The sequence below is a fragment of the Sciurus vulgaris genome, assembly GCF_902686455.1.
Source record: "Sciurus vulgaris genome assembly, chromosome: 13".
Lineage (NCBI taxonomy): Eukaryota > Metazoa > Chordata > Mammalia > Rodentia > Sciuridae > Sciurus > Sciurus vulgaris.
Genome location: NC_136474.1, coordinates 28,316,548 through 28,338,841, shown reverse-complemented (window position 1 = coordinate 28,338,841; position 22,294 = coordinate 28,316,548). Strand labels below are relative to the sequence as shown.

Below are 22,294 nucleotides of genomic sequence, written 5' to 3'. Positions count from 1 at the left end.
TGTTTGTTCAGCTGAATTTTGGTCTTCCTTTGGTCCCATCCCTTCTTTCTTACCCATATTTCTCTATTTTGAAACAGAAATATATGCTCTGTGCCTTTGTATCTTGGATATATGTAACTTGCTTTTAGTTTTTACAAGGGCTTACCTTGAGAGTTTATCTTGAGTCTTGGTGGAGACTTTGAACTTGTACTTTTGGGCAATCCTGGAACTGTTAGGACTATGAGGAGTACTCTTGGAAATTATCTAAATGTATTTTTCATTGTGAAATGGGCATGAAGTCTGAGGCAGAATGTTCTGGTTTAGATATGAGGGGTGCCCCAAAAGCTTATGTGTGAGACAATGCAAGAAAACTTAGAGGGGAAATGATTGAATTATCAGAGTCTTCAACTAATCAGTGATTAGTAATTAACTGGTTAGTAACTGTGGGCAGGTAGGGTGTGGCTGAAGGAGATGGATCATTGGGGGCATGCCTTGTTGAGCTTTGTACTGTTGAGCTTAGGTATCTCTGCCTCCTGGTGCCATATCTTAAGCCACTTTTCTCCACCATCTTTCTACCATGTTCTGCCTCACCTTGGGCCCCAAAGAATGGAGTTGGTCATCTATGGACTGAGACTTCTGGAACTGTGAGCCCCAAAATAAACATTTCTACCCCTAAATTTGTTCTTGTCAGGTCTTGTGGTCACAGAAGTGAAAAAGCTGACTAAAATAGTCTGATTTTGGTCACTGTGACTGAAAAGACCTGAAACAATAACAACAATTTAGAGGAGGAAAAGTTTATTTTGGATTCACAGTTTCAGAGTTTAGTTCATGATTGGTCAACTCCATTGCTCCGTAGAATATCATGGTAGAAGGATATGACTGAGGACTGGAAAACAGAAGGAAAATGAGTCACCAGGGACAAAATATCAACCCCAAAGGCATATCCCCAGTGACCTCCTTCCTCCTTCCAGACTATTGCTGCCTATCTGTCTCTCCAAGTACAGTAGTTCTTTGAAATTATTAATCCATTAACGGATTAATTCACTGCTTAGGCTATAGATCTCGTAACCTAATCATCTTACCTCGGAACATTCCTGCATGAGTTTTCAGGGGATACCTCATACCAAAACCATACATAACAGGAGTGCTACTTTGGAGATGTGACTAGCTATAGAACATTAGAGACTTGGGAAAGAACTCTCATTCTGAGATTGTCCTTGGCTAAACGAGGGACTCTACATCCTGAGTGACTGATTTAGATCACAGTTGGATTCATATTTTCCTCTTCCTTTTTGATTGGTGATTGACTATACCCCTATTTGCTGAACAAGTATGTAAGATCATGTGAAAGAGTATCAAACAGGTAAAGGATTATCTCTCCTTCTCTCTCATCTATGAGAGAAATATGTATATTCCACCCCCAAGGCCTCACACATGGTAGGCAAGTGCTCTACAACTGAGCCACATCCCCAGGCCTTGGATATTACTCTTGTGCTCACATCATTCGTATTTCTGGATCTTATTCAGGACTTAAAAAAACAACAATTTAGAATTCACCCATTTTTCCATTTTATTTTTGGGGGGGATTGAACCCAGGGGTACTTTCCTAAGTCACATCCTCAGCCCCTTTTATTTTTTTTTATTTTGAGTAAGGTTTTCATTAAGTTTCTAAGTGCCTTGCTCAGTTGCTTGGGCTGACCTCAAACTTGAGATTCTCCTGCCTCAGCTTCCAGATTTGCGGGAATTACAGATGTGTACCATCATGCCCCTCCATTTTCCCATTTTCATGTGAAAACGAAGCATCAGAACTAGGTGAAAAGACTGAATGGAAATCTTCAACTTTGATTATGTTATTAGTATAGCCCTGAGTAGATCCACTCCTTTTCAGGAAATTGGAATTCTCCGTCTTCTTTTTTTCTTTTATATTTGTTTTTAAACTACAACTTGTAAATATTTTAAATGTACAAAGTGATTTTCTTCAATAGCACTGGAGGTTGAACTCAGTGGCACTCGACCACTGAGCTACACCCCAGCCCTTTACAAATTTCATTGTGCGACAAGGTCTTACTAAGTTTCCCAGGCTGCCCTGAAACTGTAGCCCTTCTGCCTCAGCCTCCCAAGTAGCTGAGATTACAGGTGTGCACCACCTCACCTAGATTTAATGTGATATTTTGATGTAGGTCAAATCTGACTACAGCCAAACAAAGTAATACATCCATCACCTTTATATGTGTGTGTGGTGAGAACTTAACATCTGCTGCCTCAGAAATTCCAAGCATGCAATTTGTCACTATTAACTGTACATTAACTCCCCAGACTACTCATTCTACATAAATGTCACTATTTTTTTGTGGTCTATAGTTTTTTTCTTGGAGTGTCCTTACCTTGTTTTGATCATTAGGGTGATTCTGGCTTCATAGAATCAGTTTGAAATGTTCCCTCTCTTTTTATTTCACAGAATAACTTGAGGAGCATAGGCATTTTTTCTTTACCGGTCTGGAAGAATTCTGCTGTATACCCATCTTGTCCTGAGATTTTCTTTGTTGGAATATTTCTTATTAGAGCTTTTAACCTCATTGCTTGTTATTGGTGTGCTTAGGTTTTCTATAGCCTCTTGGTGAAACTTCTGTAGTTCATATGTGTCTAAAAATTTATTCATTTATTAAAGGTTTTCTAAGTTATTAGAATATAAGTTTTCAAAATAGTTCCTAATGATCCTCTAGATTCCATTGATGTCTGTTTTAATATTTCCTTTCACCTCTATTAATTTGACTCTTCTCTCTCTGTTAGTTTGAATACAGGTTTATTAATCTTGCTTATCTGTTCAAAAAAACCAACTCTCCATTGGTCCATTCATTGTATTTTTAGTCTCTATTTCATTAACTTTGATTTTAGACTATATTTCTTTTCTTCTACTCATTTTGGGAATGGTTCATTCTTATTTTGCTAAGATATTGAGACATACCATTAGGTTATTTGGGATCTTTCTCATTTTTTTACATAGGCATTTATAGATATAAAATTTCCTTTAAAATTGCTTTTACTGTATACCAAAGATTGGTATGTTATATTTCTATTCTGGTTTGATTCTAAGAATTAAAAATTTCTCCCCTTATTTATTCAGTGACTCAGTCATGATTCAAAAGTGTATTGTTGAATCTCCATGTTTAATTTCTGTATTTTTTCTTGCTGTTAATTTCTAACTTCATTCTATTACAATCTGATAACATGCAACAAATCACATCATCCTTTCTTTCATTTATGATGACTTGTTTTGTGGTCCAAGATGTGTTCTATTTTGGATAAAGTTCCAAGAGCAGCTGAGAAGAAAGTGTAGTTACATTGTGTTGGATGGAATATTCTATAGATGCCTGTTAAGTCTATTTGATCCATAGTATGTTTTAATTCTGTAGTGTTTTTGCTGATTTTATGTCTGGGTGACCTATTGGTGAAAGGTGTATTGAAATAACTGTTTTATTGTATTGGGATTTGTCTGAGTCTTTTTGTTAAATAGCATTTGTTTTATATGATCAGGTGCACCTCTAAGTGGAGCATAAATATTTGCTATCATTTCTTCTTGTTGGATTGTTCCCTTTACCTAATTTTGGTTTTTGAAGTCCACTTTGACAGATTGAGCAGCCACTCCTGCTTGCTTTCAGGCTTTATTTGCATGGATCATCATTTTTTGTCTTTTCACTTTAAGCCTGTGGATGTCTTCATCTATGAGATGTGTTTCTTGCAGGCAACATATAGTTGGATCCAATTTTTTTTTAATGAAACCTGACAATTTGTATTAATTGGAGGTCTGAAACCATGTATACTCGGTGGTATTGTAGAGAGATAAGTATTATTTCCTGTCATTTTTACTTATTTGCAGTGTGTACTTCAATCCTAATTCTCATTTGCTGATCTATTCTTCTAATGAGATTTATTCTTTCCTAAGCTCTCTTGGTGTGTAGAACTCTTTTAAGTATCTCCTGCAATGCTAGATAAGTAGTCATGAATTCCTTTACGTTTACCTTGGAAGTTTTTATTTCTTCTTTGATTCTGAAGGATTGCTTTGCTGGATATAGCAATCTTGGTTGGCAGTCTTTTTCTTTCAGGACTCAGAATACATCAGTCCAAGTACTCCTGAACTTCAGACTTCCTTCAGAGAAATTTGCTGTTATTTTAAGTGATTTTTCTTGAGATGTGACCTGGCTGTCACTCTTGTATCCTCTAAATTTCTTCATTCTTCTGGATTTTTATCATTGTAAGTATACTGTGTCATATGTCTTGTCTATTTAGGATTCCATATGCTTCCGGTATCTTGATGTATGACTCATTCAAAGTTTAGGAAGTATTCTACTATTATTTCACTGAATATGACGTCAATGACAATAACCTGCTTTCTACTGCTTGCTCACTGCCAATGAGTATTGTTTGATTTGTTAATAAGAACTCCAGAGTTCTTATATGTTCTGATCATAGTTTCTGTTTTAGTTAGTTCTGTGTTTCTATGACGAAAAGACCTGACAAGAACAATTTAGAGGAGGAAAAGTTCATTTTGGCTCATAGTTTCAGAGGTTCAGTCCTTGGTTGGCCAACTCCATAGCTCTGGGCTCTAGGTGACACGAACATTATGATGGAAAGATGTGGCAGAGGGAAGCAGCTCAAGACATGGCAACCAGAAAGCAGAGAGGGAGCTCCACTAACCAAGGACAAAATATAAACTCCAAGGCCACACCCCCAGTGACCTGCCTCCTCCAGCTACATCCTGCCTGCCTATAGTTACCAACCAGTTAATCCATATAGCTGGATAAATCCACCAGTTAGGTCATGGTCTAATCATTTCACCTGAAAATTCTTGCATTCTCCCACATGAGCTTTTGAGGGACACCTCAGATCTAAACCATCACAGATTCCTTATTTTTTTCTTTAATGCCCTCTGAATGTTGAAGGCTGGCTATCTTATCCTCGAACTGAGATTCCATGTTTTCCTTGATAAAATATTTTAGGAACTTTCAACTGAGTCTTTTATTTGTCTTATTATACCTTTCATTCCTAAGATTTCTGTTTGGTTCTTTTTAAGAATCTGTCTTTCTAGTGAAAGGCTCATTCAGATCCTGTTTTTTTTTTTTTTTTTCCCCTCCTTTAATTTATTCCTTAGATCTTTTTAAATTCATTAATCATACTTTGAGATTTCATCTACTTCAGTATATGTGAATTCCATTATTGGGGAGTTCAGAACTTTCTGCACTGTTTCTTCTTCTATATGGAGATTTGCCCATCTGTTGGGGGCTGTGCCATGTTGGCGGCGCTGGGATGGCGCCTGATCACATCGGCAGTGAGGAGGTTAATTGACATAAGCACACTCAGGTGATTTTCTCCTCCACGCACACAATGTATGCGCATGTGTTCTCGAGCACTAATTGCCTGCTCAGAGCGTCTCACCTAATCTTTGCGTAAGAGGCGTGGCCCTGCTCTCCGCGTCCTGGAGGTGATATAAGCGTAGGCAGAGCGAGACAGATGCAACAGCAGCCATTAGAAGTAGCCAGAGAAGAAGACACGCCAGAGCAGCCATTAGCAGCCAGAGGGAAAAACAGGCGTCAGTAGCTAGTAGGGACATACGCAACAGCAGCCATTAGCAGAAAAGCCAGAAGAAAGAACACAGCAGCGAGTAGGGGCAGCGGCGGAAGGCAGATCGCGGAACGGAGAACTGAGACGCATCACTAGGGCACCTTGGGTGGATGTACCCTTAGCTCACAGGATGCAGGACTTTAAGGTGTAGCAAGTCTCTTCCTCTAAGCTCTAAGCAAAGCCTGTCTTTCAAAGTTTCTCTCTTAAGCAAAGTCTCTCTCTCTCTCCTCTCAAAGCAAGTAAACCTCATCTCCTCTATCCTCTATAAACAAGCAAGAAAGCAGTGCACTAAAGAGAAAGATAGAAGTGCCTCAGTTTCCACTCCACCACCCATAAGACCCGTGCAAGTTGTTGCTGCAGGCGGTGACAAATGTCCATGGATTTTGGAACCGCAAAGAGCCAGCGACGCCCATCTGCTGGAATGTCTGTCTTTCCTGCTGTTATACAGAGGATTCATTAGTAAGCTGATTTCTTTACTGTGGTCCCCATGCCAGGTGTGTAGCCCCGTGTTGGGAGGACTGACTCAGTATGTCTGTTTCACTCAGTTCCTAACGTCCTTCTGAGAGGAGATGATGATCCCCATAACTGATTACTTGAGAGCAAACCATATACTGATTAACCATAAAAACTTACTTAAAATGTTCTATACCAGTCCACTAGTCCAGAAGTAGAAAAGGGGAGTAATACCCTAGAATGGGACAATAATTCGTTTTAAAGAAAGTAAAATTGATATTATACTATGTAGGACTTGAAAATAAAATGAAGAAGGAGAAGAAGCATAAATGAAAAAGAAGGGAAACAAACAGGGAAGGGGACAGAAGAGATGCAGAAGAAGAAAAAATAAGTAGAGGAAAAAAGAGAGAGGGGGAGAGCAAAGAAAAGAGAAAGAAGAGGAAGATGGAATGAATGCATCCAATTGACACCACAAAGAAAAATAGAAGAGAAAAAGTAGCAGAAGAAAATTAAGAAAACAAAAACAAAAGAAAACCAAGAACCACAAAAAGAAGAAAAAATAAAGAAGCAGAGAGGGAAGGTAGAGGGACAGAAGAAGGAAAAGTGATGAGAGGGAAAGATCACAAAGATCATGAAAAAGAGGAATAAGGAAAAAATAGAATGAAGAAATCCAGTCCCCACCTTACATTTAAAAAAAATTGTTTTTTTATTTATTGGTGGACCTTTATTTGTTTATTTATACAAGGTGCTGAGAATCGAACCCAGTGCCTCACACTGGCCCGGTAAGCTCTCTACCACTGAGCCACGACCTCAGCCCCCCACCTTACATTTTAAAAGAGGTGGGGCAGCACAACCCTGCAGCGCCACCCCCTGCAGAGGCAGAGGCTGGAGGACTGCAGACCCAAGGCCAGCCTCGAAGACGCAGGGAGATCCGGTCTCAAAAGGAAAAGCAAGAAGGGCTGGGGAAGCAGTCCAGCGGCAGAGCACCTGGATTCAGTCCCTATCATCACAGGACAGACACAAAATCGGGAAGCGGGGAGGGAAGCCAGACAGGAGGGGGAAAGGCGAGAAAGAAAAAGGGGGAGTGACAGAGAGAAGGACAGTGGAGTGAACGCCTCAGTTAACACGCTTAAAGAAACAGTGCGTAAAACTGGATCAGAGAGTGCCATATCAAGTGGAGGGGTGCCATCTGTCAAAGCAATACAGAAGACCATCGAGGTTAAACCAGGATGGCGAGCCTTACGGAACCCAACATTACTCCTTGTCAAGGCACGTGAGAGGGAGGGGTTTCTTGCTGGGCCTTCCAGCTGGGATCATGCCAGATGCTGGGAGGCAAGAGTAGACACTGGGGTCTTGATGGGGTGACCCCAGTGTCTCTGGGCGTGGAGGTCGCAGCCCCTGTCCTCTGCTGCATATTCCGTTCTTGACCGGTCCAGCTCAGTCTTCTGCGTCAAATGCTGCACACAACTCAGGTTCTTTGTCTCTCCCCACCCATCTCGTCCCACCTGTGGGGCTCCCGTGTTTCTGTGGCATTCCTGGGCACCTAAAAGCTCTTAGAACAGTTTGAGGGGCTGGCCCGAGTGACTGCAGCCTGTTGCCAGATCTTTCCCTGACGGGGAGTGCAACTTTGTGTCCTGGGGGACGAACGATGTCCCTGCCGTTGCACACATCTCGCCCGCCCTTCTCTGGGGCAGCTGGGTGGCTCTGCTTGTCCTTTGACGAATCCCTCTGCTTGGGAGCTGGACCGTTTAAGCTGTGCCAGACTGCAGCTGGTGTGCGTGGGCTGGCGTAGATCTAACCCTCCCGTTTCAAAGGTCCCGCTGTCCGTCTGTCTCAGTCTAGAGCTCCCAGCCGGTTGTGCCTCCGTCTCACTCAAGAGTCTAGAGGGAAGCGCTGGAAGTACAGGTCTGCTCTTCAGCTCAGACTGCATACCTGCCCAGGAGGGAAGACTGCATTTCCGGAAGTCTTCCGGATTCTCTTTTCAGCCTGAACACAGCAGCCACAGGGCTGGCCATGATGGGTTCTGTTTCTTTTTTTTTTCCTCTTCTCTCTTACTATTTCAAGGGGCCATTATTCCTGCGCCCCACCTGTTCACTGACTCCTGAGTTGAAGTGCACACTTTTCTTCTGCTTGCCTATCTCATCCAGCAGCTGCATAAAACTCTTCTATCTCAGGGAGCAACCAGGGCGCTGGCCGCTACCAATCCCAGGAGCTCAGTTTTATCTCCATTGCTGATCCAACACCAAGGATAAGGCTTTGAGAGAAAAGAAATAGAAGCTGTCTTGATGTGCTGGCAAATGAGAACACACAGGAACTCCTGTCCCAGAGTAGTCAGTGATTCTAAGTGACTGGAGGGTGAGTGTGGGGGATAGTAGGCTCAAGTCCAGGTGTCCCTCTTGGGAGTCAGTTCAGATCCCAGCGGTAGCCTTGAGAGACAGCTGTTTCTTAGAGCCTCCACTCCCGAGTCTGGATCTCTTCCTTCTTGTAGTTGATGAGCAGGACTGATACTAGGCCCAACTCAGGAAGAACGGTAATTTTGCTTCATGTGAGGTCAGGGAAGAGGAGCAGGACAAGAGAAGGGGAAAATGCCAGTTTAGAATAAGCCACCAGTGGCCGAGCAGCAAGGTTTATATTTAAAGCATAAAGCAGACGCCTATTCTATTACCTTTCTAACATTTTCCCATCCTCTTCATCTAGAAGTAGTTCTTCTAATGAGCATCCATATTTGTCTGTCTGGTATCAAGAATCCCCAGTTACTATGTTAATCTGGTGGAAGGGAAAAAGGTCTCTTTTCCTAGTCACTGAGTCCCAGGGGGACAACCACCACCAACATCTCCAGGAGGACAAGGGTGGCACACGAGTGAAGTTTCAGGAAGTTGGTGAGTTAGAGCTGAAAACCAGGACCAACGGGAGGTCAAGGCGGTGACGTGTGTGACGATGAAACTCCTAGTGCATCAGGCTTTGTTGGGTCCTAATGAGGCATGTTTGTTAGTCAGCTGTGACTATAAAATCTGACCAGAACAACCGTAGAGGAGGAAAAGTTGACTTGAGGGCTCACGGTGTCAGAGATCTTAGTCCACAGAGGGCCAGCTCCATTCTGCAGGGCTCGAGGTGAGGCTAAATGTCATTTCCGGAGAAGGTGGTGGAGGGAAGAAGCTCACATCATGGTGATCAGGAAGCAGAGGGAGACTCCACTCTCCAGATGTAAAATATATACCCCATGGCCCTGCTCCCAACAAACCACCTTCTCCGGCAGCACTGCACCTGCCTCCAGTTACCACTCAGTTAATCCCATCAGGGAGTAATTCACTGATTGGGTTAAGACTCTCAGAACCCGATCATGCTGAACCTTCTTGCATGGTCCCACAGGGAACTCTTGGGTGCCACCTCACATCCAAACCATGTTCTTTTCTAAAATTCATGTTTTTTAAAGTTCTGTTTAATTTTTAATCAACATACATTATATATGCTCACGAGGCACATGTGATGTTTTACATATTCACATACAATGTATAATGATCAAATCAGAATAATTAGCATTTCTGTTACCTCAAACACTTATCATTTCTTTATGGTGAGGATATTAAAAATTCTCTGTTATTTGATACATATAGTTTATTGTTGACTGTAGTCACAGTCTTGTGCAATTGCCCAACAGAACTTATTCCTTCCAATTAACCAAGTGTTGTACCTGTTGACCAGTCTTTGCTCATCTCCTGCTCCACACCCTTCCCAGCCTGTGATAACTACCATTCTACTCTCTATTGCTGAGATCAGCTGCTTTTAGATTCCACACATGTGTGAGAACAGGCAGAATTTATCTTTCTGTGCCTGCTCTTTCACTTAACATAGTGCCCTGCTCTTTCACTTAACATAGTGCCCAATATGGATAAATATGGTTTATCCATATTGCTGCAAATCACAAGATTTCACTCTTTTTTATGGCTGAGTGGTTTTTCTGTGTTTATTTATCACATTTTCTTCATCCACTCACCTGTTGATGGTCTCAGACTGGTTCCATGTCTTGGTTTATTGTGAACACTGCTGCTGTCAACATGTAAGTACAGATTTCTCTTTAATATGTTTATTTCAGTTTCTTGGGATAAATACCACTTGAGGACTCTCATTGCTACCCAATGACTTCCATCCCTACAAACTTATGCACCTATTAGTTCTAAGTGATCTATTTGGGTCATAAGCAACTACTACAAAAATGATGCTCCAGTTGGACATACAGCTGTCTACAAGGGGCATGTGATTCTTCTAGTTTACAGTCATAATGGCACCCTGGTTAAGCACCCTTTGGTACTCCCTGGAATGACACATGAAAAGTCATATCTGAGACTTAGGTGTTGCTGACTTAATAGGAGAAAAACTGACATATTCGACCTAAAGTTCACAAAACATCCTGTGCTCTGTACCCAAGATTTTCTGACTGGTGGAAGATGTGTAGAATGGGCTTGAGTGGAAACCTGGAAATGGGATGAGTACTACAGGTAGCCAGACTTGCTTATTCTGGCCTTTATTAATAGGTGGTTATTTCAGTGAAAGGAATCTGTTTCCTTCAACCCTGATGGCAGAAGGCACTAGGTGGTGACCTTCTCAGAAAGTCTTTACATCAGAACTCATTACCAGGCACGCACCCCTAATGTACACACAGGTGCACACCCCTGGTCCCAGCTACTCGGGAGGGTGAGGCAGAAGGATCACAGTGGGCCGTGTAGGCCATTTAGCAATACACTGCTTCAAAATAAAATAAGGGCTGTGGATGCAGCTCAGTGGTAGGTACCCCTAGGTTCAGTCCCCAATGCTGCAAACAAAACAAAAATCCCATTGGTGAAAATTACTGTAGCTCCACCTCTAACTTTTCTTTCCCCTGGAAACAAAGCCTTATCTGCGTAATGGGTGCATGCAATACTTAGTCTTTTTTTTTTTTTTTTCTTTCAATTTACCCAGGAGGTTAAATACTTTTCCTAATGACAGTGTGGCTGAAGGTTCTTCTCCCCATGGGACTGATGTCGAGATCGTTTCCAAATTTGGCTGTTGGGAGCAGTATTTTTTGCCAACAATGCCAGGTCCCCAATCTTATCCCTGTGCCGAAGATTCTTCACATACACCTTTGTAGCCTGGGAAGCTGGACTCACGTGTCGCCAGCCGGCTTCCTTGGTGCACTCAGAGACCTACCTCGTCCCTCCCACTCAGGAAGGCTATCCATCTGTTAGGGTCCTCCCTGAACTGTTTCCCAACCCACCCACACACCCCTGAGGCTCCTTTGTTTTTCTTTCTCTTTTTTTCCCCTGTGGTTCTGTTTCTCCCCAACCCCAACTTTCTTGTTGGTTCGAATTTAAAAATCAGAGTGCCTTGGCTTACTCCTGGAGTTGGCACATGAAAAGTCACATCTGAGGACTGTGGGGTTTTCTCAGCCAGGGCCTTGAACATTCTCGAACATTGACAAAGGGTTTTGGTTGTCCAAAACATTGAAAAAACTGCCCCCAGCCCTGGTCAAGCATTCGTCAGGACCCTTGTGTACCCCGTGCCCAGCCCCCTTGCTGTAGATGTGCCTAAGTGCCTTGCTGTAGATGTGCCTGTTTTAGTCAGCTTTTTCAATTTGGTAACCAAAAGACCCTGACAAGAACGACAGAGGAGGGAAGTTTAATGGGTCACAGTTTCAGAGGCCTCAGTCCATAGATGGCTGACTCCATGGCTGTGGGCTCAAGGTGATCCAATAGCAGAGAACAGAGAACATGGTGGAGGAAAGCAGCTCAGGACAGGGCACCAGGAAGCAGAGAAACAGAGAGATAGAGAAAGAGAGAGAGAGAGAGAGAGAGAGAAGAGAGAGAGAGAGAGAGAGAGAGAGAGAGAGGATAGAGGAGGAGAGGGAGAAGAGGGATAGAGAGTGGAGAGAGAGGGAGAGCGCTGCTCATCAGGGACAAAATATAGACCCCAAAGGCACACCCCTGGTGATCCACCTCCTCCAGCCACACCCTACCTGCCCACAGTTACCACCCAGTTAATCCTTATCAGGGGATTAATACACTGAACAGGTTAGACCCTCTCACAATCTCATCATTTCCCCTCTGAATGTTCTTTTCATTGTCTCACAGTATGAACTTTTGGAGGAACTCTAATATCTAAATCTTAATCCCTGGTTCTCTCAGTGTCCCTTAGTGAAAATAAGCTGAGGCACTGTGGTCGGTTCCCCTATAAATGCTCTGTACTGGTCACACCAGGTATTTGAAACTTCTTTCATTGGAATCCCAAGTGGACCCATCTGGTGGTGGTTTGGGCTACTCCCTTGTGCTTTATACTTGAACTCCAGCTGTGGGCTCAGTGAGAAAAATGCAACCCTCACCCCCCCCAAAAAAAAAACCCCACCTGCTGTCTCAGGTTTTGTGGTCCAGTGGCAATGACCCCTTCCTTACTTCCCCAACGTCTCTGCCTTATCTACTCTGGCCGGCCTGTCGACATCAGCCTCTGTGGACTCCCTCCTGCCTGATCCCTGTCTCATCTCCCGCAACCTCCCCTTCCCACCACTCTGGCAATGGTAACTTTGGGATCATCCTCCGACATGACTGGCAAGCTCCTGCCCCAGGGCCATTGTACTTGTTGGACCCAGTACCTAGGACCCTCCTACCCAGCCCTTCACTCCTGGCTCCCTTCAGGTGTCCTCTCCAGGTCAAAACCTCCTCTGATCATCTTGTATGTTTCACCGGATACCAGAATCCTCTTTATATGTCCTTTCTTCATGGTTGTATTTGTATTCCTGTGGTACTATAACCAATGACTACAGAGTAGGTAGCTTCAAACAAAGAAATTTATTCTCTCAACCTTCTGGAGACCAGAAGTCTGAGATAGTAGTCAGCAAGCCTTCCTTTTCTCCAGAGGCCCTAGCGGAGGATCCTTCCTTGACCCTTTCAGCTTTGGGTGGCTTGCCAGCTTTCCTTGGCTTGTGGGCCACATTGCGCCGATCTCTGTCGTCCATTTTTACCTCATCTCTTCCTAATCGGTGTCCCTGTCTTCTCTTCTTTTGTCTCATATGAGACAAATGATCTTGATGAGAGCAGGAACTGGGCCTAGAACTGGGTAGATGCTTGATACATGTTTGTTGAATAACATCTTCAGTAAATACTTTAGACACACTGTTTTGTGCTTCAGTGCAAGAATTTTTTCAGGGTATTCACACCTCCAAGGCTGAATTACCATGTCTTTGTTCAGCTTCAACTGTTCTGAAATGATTACCCCACGAGTGATATAGAAGGGCTCCTTCGTTTTAACAGTTTGACACTTTCAGACTTTGAAATTCCTGCCAGTCTAATGGGTATAATCTTGCTCCTCTGCTGCTAGGACACATGTTAAATAACTACTAGAATGGTGGCTTCATTTTTTATTTCTTACCTACCTTGAATCAAAGCTCTGAAAAATGATGTGCACATAAATATGTGAATAAACGACTAAGGTTGGCTGATAAATCTGCTAGAGTTTGAAGAGTCTCCCTTCTCTGCTTAGAGTTCACTGGACTTTGATGCTCTATTTAAGTGGGGAGCTCTCAGCCCCTAAGAGGAAGAGAGAGTAGCCACAGTTCAGCAGGATGTGTTAGTCCGCTTTTCATCTCTGTAACCAAAAGACCTGACAAGAACAACTCAGAGGAGGAAAAGTTTATTTGGCTCATGGTTTCAGAGGTTTAGACCATGGTGGGCTGACTCCACTGTTTTGGGTCCAAGGTGAGGCAGAGGGTCATGATGGGAGGGTGTGGCAGAGGAAAGCAGCTCAGGTAATGGCAAGCAGGAAGCAGAGAGAGCGTGAGTACAAGGACCCAGAGCTAAAATCGATGGAATCCCAAGGGCACGCCCCCGCGACCTACTTTTTTCAATCATGCCCTACCTGCCTACAATTGCCACCCATGGATCCATTCGAATTATTAATTCATTAAATGGATTAACCACTGATTAGGTCACAGCTCTCATACCATGACCACTTCACTGCCAAACATTCCTGCATTGGTCTCAATGTGAGCTTTGGGGACACCAGTGATCCAAATCATAATACAGGAACTTTCCCAATTTGAGTAATGACTCCCAACGTCCCCAGGTCTTCCCATGCCGGTTGCAGCTAGTAGAGAGTGAGGCCATGAATTTGAACTCTGGGAGACCTGGGGTGTCTTGATAAGAGGCTTGTGGATGGCTGAGGAGGGACAGCTTGGGCTAGCTTGGGGAGGCAGCTAGAGACCATCTCTGTCCTGAGCACTATGGCAGGTGGCTCCCCTGAAGGGGATGGAAACATCTCCTTGGCTCTACAAAGGGTGGAGCCTCCTCTTTGAGTTATAGCTAGTCTGAAAATTCAGGGCAGCGTTGCCTATAATGGTATAGAAGAAAACATAGTATAGAAAAGGCACAGTGACTCAGGAGACATTGTGTGTGTGTCAGGTGGCCCTGCCGCAGAAGGTATGGGGAAGAGTGGGCTCAGTGAAGGGCATGGGCGATCAGGAGCTCTTAAGACGTTGCTGCCACCCTGGCGTGCTGAGGAATTTGAATCAAGTGGCTTCAGGAAGTGGATTCAAATCTTGCATTAACTAGATTTAAAAGCTTTTGTTTTTTACTTTTTAAATTAATGGATAGCATTGTGATTTCATCATGTTGTACATTAAAATAGAAGTACAGTAGACCTTCTGTATCCATGGACTCCACATCTTCAGAATTGCAGACCAAAAATATTTAGAATAACAATGCAATAAAAATAGTACATGTAAAAATAGATATAACAACTATTTGCATAGCATTTACATTGTGTTAGGTATGTTAAGTAATCTAGAGCATAGGGAGAATGTGTGCAGATTGTGTGTAAATATATGCACTTTCTATGGGGGCATTGACATCCTCAGATTTTGGTATCCTCAGGAGATCCTGGAATCAATCCCCCTCATATTCTAAGGGAAGACTATAGATATTTATTATGGAATTGTTAAATCTGGCTAATTAACCCATGCATCACCCTCGCATAGTTATTATTTTTTGATAGCAACCACTTTCCTTTTTTACATTTTTCAATAATACAATATTTTGTCATCATGCTGTACATGTAGTCATCTTGCTGTACACTAGATCTCTGGAAATGTATTCTTCCTATCTCACTGTAGTTGTGTATCCTTTACCCAACATCTCTCCATCCCTCCTCTCCAGAACACCCACTTCCCACTCATGATGTCCACCATTCTACTTTCTCCTTCCATGAGTTCAATTTTTAAAAATCAAGTCTATAGATTCCCTATCAAAACACCAATGATATTCACAGAAGTAAAAAAAGAGCAATCCTAAAATTTGTATGGAATCACAAAAGACCCCGAATAACCAAAATAATCTTGAGCAAAAAGAACAAAGCTGGAGGCAACCCACTACCTGACTTCAAATTATACTGCAATGTTGCAGTAACAAAGAAAGCACAGTTTGAGCATAAAACAGACACATAGACCATGGAACAGAGTAGAAATCCCAGAAATAAATCCATGCATTCACAGCCAGCTGCTTTTCCATAAGGGTGCAGAAACACACACTGGGGAAAGGATAGTCTATTCAAAAGTCATCACTGGAAAAACTGGATATCCACACACAGAAGGATGCAGCTAGCTGCTGTCTCTCTCCACATATAAAAGTCAACTAAAATGGATTAAAGACATAATTGACAGAAGGGTTATCTGTCAAGAAACTAGTAGAAGAAAACAAGGGAAATGTTTCATGCCATGGGTCTGGGCAAGGATTTTTTGGATCAGACCTCAAAAGCACAGTTAACAAGAGCAAGAACTGAGAAATGGGTTATATCAAATGATTAACTATTTTTAACTGAACTAAACCTCTCAGAGAGAAACCATAAATCAGGGATTATAATAGCAATGGGAACTTAGGCAAACAGGAAAGAAAGAGAAAAGCTGGTAAGATTGACTTCCAATATGAATGCTTCATAGGTGTCCATTTTAAAAGTAAAAACAATAATCTCATCAGAAAAGATATCAACTCTTCCAAATTAAAATTATTTTAAAGTATTTCAAAGATGTAAAAATAAATTTATAACCATTGTTCTTAATGAGGAACTGTGCCCATATTTGTCATGTGTCTTGAGATACTGACTACAATGCAGTAATGTTCATAGGGCCAACAAGACATGTTAAACTTTTGTTTAGCTTATCACTTTTAAAGATAAAACATATCTTTAAAATGTTTTTATATTCATATTAACACAGGGACACATATTAATAATTTATAAAGAAACACACATATCTGGGACACATGCTCGAAAAGGTCTTTACTGGTAGGTGTGAGTACAAAGAAACATGGAACCCCCTCTTGCCCATGGGGTGTGTTCCAAGACCCCCAGTGGATGTCTGAAACTGAGACTAGCCCCCAATCCTATGACTTAAGACTTTTTCCATCTTAACTAAGTCCTTTTCACACACTGGGTGTAACTTGGCAGTGTGAGTTATTGCAGCAAAACCAGCATAGATTTCTTTTTTCCTTCTTCACAATTTCATGGAGAGTAGACTGGTTCTTACAGGAGTCTTAAGTTGAGAACTTTCTACGCTTTTCACTTGAAAAAAGTGCTTCCTGTCTTCTCCTTGGCATAATCTGAATCATCAGTGCCACTACTCCTTGTGCTTGGGAGTTGTTGTTAAGTAAAGAAGGGTTAGTTGAATATGGCCCTGGCCATATGGCCCTTGAATATGACCCTCAACAGCATGGCTATGCTGGACAAAGGGGTGACTCATGTCCAAGGCAGGACAGAGCAGAGTGGCAGGAGAGGCACAAGGCCTATTTAAAACAGGAATGTTTATTTCTAGAATTTTCCAGGGACCAAAACCATTGAAAGCAAAACCAAGAATAAGGGGGACTGCCATATCCTACTTTTCTCTCCTCCCAAATTCACAGCAGACTGCACCCTCCAGTCTTCCTGTTTAGCAGGACCAAGTGACAGGTCCGTACCAGAGGCTGTCAGCAGAATAATGGAGCATGAAGTCCCAGTGCAAAGCCCTGCTGGTTCTTTCTTCTCCAGGTTGTGGAGGAGGCCTTTATATTGAGACCCAGGGATTAGAAGGCAAAAAGCAAGCCTGGATCACTGAGGATAATTGCCTTGGAGAGTTGTCTAGGAATGAATGAGCAAGAGTGAAAGGGTTGTTTTCAGCCAGAATTGTAGTGGTTGTTTGTTACTGCAGCATAACTTGCCCATCCTGACCAGTAGAGGAGGTGTCAGGCAGGTTGTTGAGATCGTGATCATGCGAACCAGCTGCACGCTAGTTACTGGAGGTTCCCAGTTGACCCACAGTCCACTCAGCAAGCAGGTGACCTGGATCATTAATGGACATGGGCAGTCATTGGCCTTTGAACTTATTTGAAGAAATGTGAATTATGTGAACCAGAATTCTAATGGATTGGGGTGCAGCTGGGCCCCATCTTCTGATCCACTGATGCTTACCATTCTTCAGTAAATGGAAGGCATCTGTATGACTACCAGAGGGCCACCCTGTGGGAGAAACATGCTGCATGCTCTGGGTGGTTACAAGAGCCACAGTACATTCACAGCTTAGTAGCTTGCTCTCCGGTGACTCATGTCAGGGATGCAGTAGTCTTTGGTGCAGCCACAAAGTTTGGACTAGCTCTCCTGGAGGGCGACTCTGACTTTAATTATTGGCCAGGGCTAAACAAGAGAGAGACTAATGTTGGCAAATGTGCTCCACAGTAGGTGAATGACATTCCTGCTGACTGTCAGTACCAGCAAAAGGACCAGGTTCCCCCAAGGAGATGGAACATGCCGTGCTTCCATTTTGCTGGCCCCCTGACCCATGTTCTTCACTTGTCTATCATTTCACATCTTAATTCTGGGCCCCATGCTCTGGGTCTGTCTCGTCATTCTCCTTGCTTGGGAACCGTGCCTTTGGCTGTCATGTCCTCATGGACATGAGAAGCTCAACAGTGCCACACAGGTCGGATGACCACCCTTAGGGGGACTCATCTTTTGATGCACATGCCAGATCCCATGGGTTAGGCTAGAGGATGTGACTTCTGGCTAAAGACTGTAAAAACTCTCAGAGAAGTTACCAGGCTCAAGGCATGACATCCAGGGTTCGTTTGGGATGTGGAGTGAGTTTCTGGGACTTATAAAGGCCACTTTACAACAGAAATCCTCAGATCAAGCAGCCGATGACATTGTTTTCTCCATTCACTTGGGAACTGTGTCAGGTTCCAGGACCGAGTCATGATTTAAGCCCTAGAAGCTCATGTGCCTGCTCTCTATCTGTAGGCTGTGCCACACTCTGTCACTTAGACTGGCAGGACCTGTCCTCGTCCTGCTAGGGCCCTTCTGCCTAGGGCCTTGCAGGGCTCCAAGTGTCCTGACCTTATGTTGCAGCACACCCTTCTCAGGCCTCCATGTTTTCGGGTGTATAGAAGTTTAGTCAGTGTGGGGTGGGAGTGTACTGCCTGAAAAAAATCCTATTCTTCGCTCTCCATTACAAATGTTAGCTTATGACTTCTTTTTTTTTAAAAAAAGACTACTTTTTGACATTTTCCACTCTTATTTTCTGGTTCTTCAAAGTTTCCACCAGCCAATTCCTTTGGGGACCCAGTATGACTGGAAGCCAGCAGATAGGCTGGCGGAACAATGGTGTTCTGGCTTTTCCTCCTTCAGGTCTACTTGAATTCCTACTTCCTTATTAGCCTGAAAAAAAAAAAAAATGCTTCCATTTGTATTAATCGACAACTCGTGTAACTGTGACAGTTGCTTCCTATGGGCTTGCTTTGTGACTACCCAGGACTATACTTAATAATAATGTCCACAATAAAGTAAAATAAGATCAATAATCAACCTAAAAAGGTCGCCAGGACACCTGTACCTTTGTACGTGAATTCTGCGCCTGTCACTAAAATAGGACTACTATATCCAGTGGGATTGACTGCAGTCAGAGGCAATGGTGTGCTCACCCACATTCTTCCCCCAAATACAATTCCCTGTGTCCATCTGCAGTCTTGGGGAGAGGCAGCCTGAGGTTCCAGGGTTGCCTTCTGGGTGAACTGCCAGTACCTGGCTGGCTTTGTGCAGTTGAGAGTGGAGGTGGTGGGGTCTCTGCCCACTTCCTGTCGACATGAGGCTTCTTTCTTGTGTGGTTTCTCCTGCAAGGTGGGTGCAATTCCATGTCTCCCTAGTCCCTGTCACCCCTTGGGAATAACTACCCATACTCCTTGCTGGGGGATCAATGAAGCTTCTGGAAGGAGCCTCCCTAGAAACATTGTGACTGTTGGCAAGAGAAAAATGGAGTGTGATAGGCATCTGTCATTTTTCTCTAGGGAGAATTCCTTTATCCTGTTCGTAACAAGACTGTGTGTTATGCTTGTCAAAAGACAAAATTACAACAAATTTAGTCACAGATCTCATTTATTTGTGATTCATGAATTGGGGATGTCTCATTCTAAAAATAGAAGGAGAGCTCCCTCAGGGCCAAGGCAGAACAGCGGGTTTTGTAAAGTGGGAACAAGGAAACAGAACAAAAGAAAAAAAATCTGATTGGTCAGCATCAAGTTACTTATTATTAAGTTTTTTTTGGTAAGGGCTAAAACAGAGGGCATTTCTTATTATACTGGCTCCGGTAAACTGGAATCTCCTGTTCTCTGGAAAAACCATCTATTTTGGGATTTGTCTGCTTCCTTAAAGTTTCAGCATGGTCTGGGGCATTTGGCATACATGACTCCATGCTAGTCTGGTCTGGTCTGTTGGGACAAGTGCAGGAGCTCAGGGCAAACTCTGCCTCTGCCATTTTGTCAGCATGCTGCTCCTGGTGACAGGCTGGTAGCACCTCAGGAGGGACAGGTAGAGGGGTCGTGTCTCCTTCTGGTGGGTGCCACGGATGCTGTTCTGGGAGTAGAAGTATTTCCTGAGGCTCTGGAGAAGTAGCACTTTCTTCGAGCACGGAGGCTGGGAGGCCCTCTCCTGTTCCTTTCTCATTCAGCCTGCTTTTGTCTGGAGGGTTCACATCAGGACACGCTGTCCCGCTGTCAAGGCTGTCCTGCTGGCACCTGCCCTCAAACCATTAAAAGCCCTCTCGGGCCTCTTCCCCTGCCCTGAGTGCTGTTCTGACCCACTGGCATCCCTGACTTTGATATCTTCTTTCTCACAAGCTGCCTTCCTGAGACGTGGCATGAAAATCTAGTCTCAGTCTTGTGTGGACGCAGGTTGCACGTTGCTGAGATGGGCATATTGACTAACTCCCCTTTACAATCATTGGAAAACGTTGTGCTTCTTACTATTTCCAGAGGCTGCATTTTGTGATCTACTTTGTACTCCCGCTGAAAAGTAACTGAACAACTTTCTCCAAGTCTTTTGAATAGATGAAGATTCATTTAATAGACACCAGTTTAAATCCTTTGCTTAAAACCCACGGGGCCTTAATGGGACTCCATTTGTGCAAGATCAGACTCTAGTTGTGCTGAGGTTTCCTTCCAAATGCTGTTTCCTTATCAAGGTTAGAATCGATGGTTTGAAGACTCTAAAGATATTGAAGAACCACCAACTTGGACTGCAAAATCCTTTATTTAAAAATAGAGCCTATAATTTTGCAGACATTGGCCTCTTAACAAAATGAATGTCTACTGCCATAGCTGTGGGATGCCCCCAGAGATGTCCCCAGAGATGACGGTGCAGGCACTTCTGCTGGGATGTACTATGGAGGAGGAAGACACCTCTTTGTCTCTCTGTCTTCATGGAGGGGCTCTTTGCTGAGGAGCTGGGGAGCTCCAGCCTCTGTCTCTAATTGGCCTGTGTCTCCTTTTCTCTCAGCTTGTCACATTCTGGAATGCTGTGACGGGCTGGCCCAAGATGTCATTGGCTCCATTGGACAAGCCTTTGAGCTCCGGTTTAAGCAATACTTGCAGTGTCCTTCCAAGATTCCCACTCTCCAGGACCGGTGAGTAGGGACTGACACCACTTGCGGCAGACTCTGCGTTTGATGACACTTTCTTTTAAAACTACATCCCCAAGCTGCACTCTGATCAGGCCCAGTTCATCAGAGGGCTTCCTGGGCCCAGAGACACCTGATCGTGCTGGGCTGAGGCCCAGGAAACCACAGATGGATGCCAACATATGGATGATGCTGTGAATGTGTAGAAAATATTTTTTTGCAACTATAGTGATAGTAACCAAGGTTACCAAAAAGCGACTTCATTGTAATATTTTGTTCTGTTTCTTCTGCAACCATGTGATTTTTCCATATGTCACCTCCTTAGATCTGTGCTACAGGTTCCAAATGCCCCATTGTCCTTGTCATTACAATTCGCCAACATCCTGCTACAAGGAGCTCCCACTGGCTGCCAGCATCCCTTTTGCTTTATTGGCCTTGGTGGCCTAACAGCTTTGGAGTCTGTTTGTTTGTCTGCTGTGTGGCTGAATTGTGGGAAAAGCTACATTTAAGAACCTGAATCTGCCCTGGAGGCTGCGCATATCTCCATCCCAGATCATTTGGGCAGTTTGCCAGCTTGGTTTTGCTCTTCCTAGGGCACCAGGTGGTATCTGTCTTCAGAGCTGGGGGACATTCATGCACCTCTAGATCAACCAGGTTTCAGGCAGAGAACTGGGATGACATAAACAGGAGGGTCCGAGAACCGAGATAGGGAACTTCATCTCTCAAAGGTTGGTGGTGCTAACAGGTCTTGGGTTACCCTCATGGTTCTCTTGGTGGGAAGAGGAAGAAGCAATGCCAATTTCTGGGCTTCACCTAAGGTACACTTGACCCAAATCTCACAGGTGGGCCTTGGACCTCTCTATTTTTAAATAACTTTTTCAGGAGTGTTAACTTAAAAAGAGAAGAACCAGCACAGAGATCAAAAGAAGTAGCATTTATCTGGGAAGCAAAGTGCTGCAATTGGGCAAACTGAATCAGGGCAGCCATGAATAGTGTCCCCTAAGGCAAGCACAGAAGCACAGAAGAGGGATTTTTTTTTTTTTTTTTTTTTTTACCAGTACGAAATTTCCATAAAAGGTCATTTTTGGAGACAATTCATTTCTGGGTAGAAATCCTACACTGAAACCCATTCTGATTGGCTAGTTAAATAGGGTACGCCCAGCTGAGAGACAGAGAAGGCCCTCGGTTCCTGACTTCAGGGATGGACCCAGCCTGCGGAGCATTCCGTGGCTCTACCTTCAGCCGGTGGAGGGCAGGCCTCACAGTCTGCCGACTCCGCTTGAGAAAACCTTGACCTTCGTCACTTCCTTT

At 43.6% G+C, this 22,294-nt stretch overlaps 1 protein-coding gene across 1 annotated transcript in view; it reads left to right on the top strand.

Annotated features, from left to right (window-relative positions):
* Nucleotides 1-22,294, top strand: part of SHC3 (SHC adaptor protein 3) — a 216,723-nt gene that overhangs the window by 99,557 nt on the left and 94,872 nt on the right. Inside the window, exon 7 of the mRNA XM_079109199.1 lies at nucleotides 20,863-20,989. Coding sequence (XP_078965325.1) covers nucleotides 20,863-20,989 — 127 coding nt within the window. The remainder of the gene's footprint in view (nucleotides 1-20,862; nucleotides 20,990-22,294) is intronic.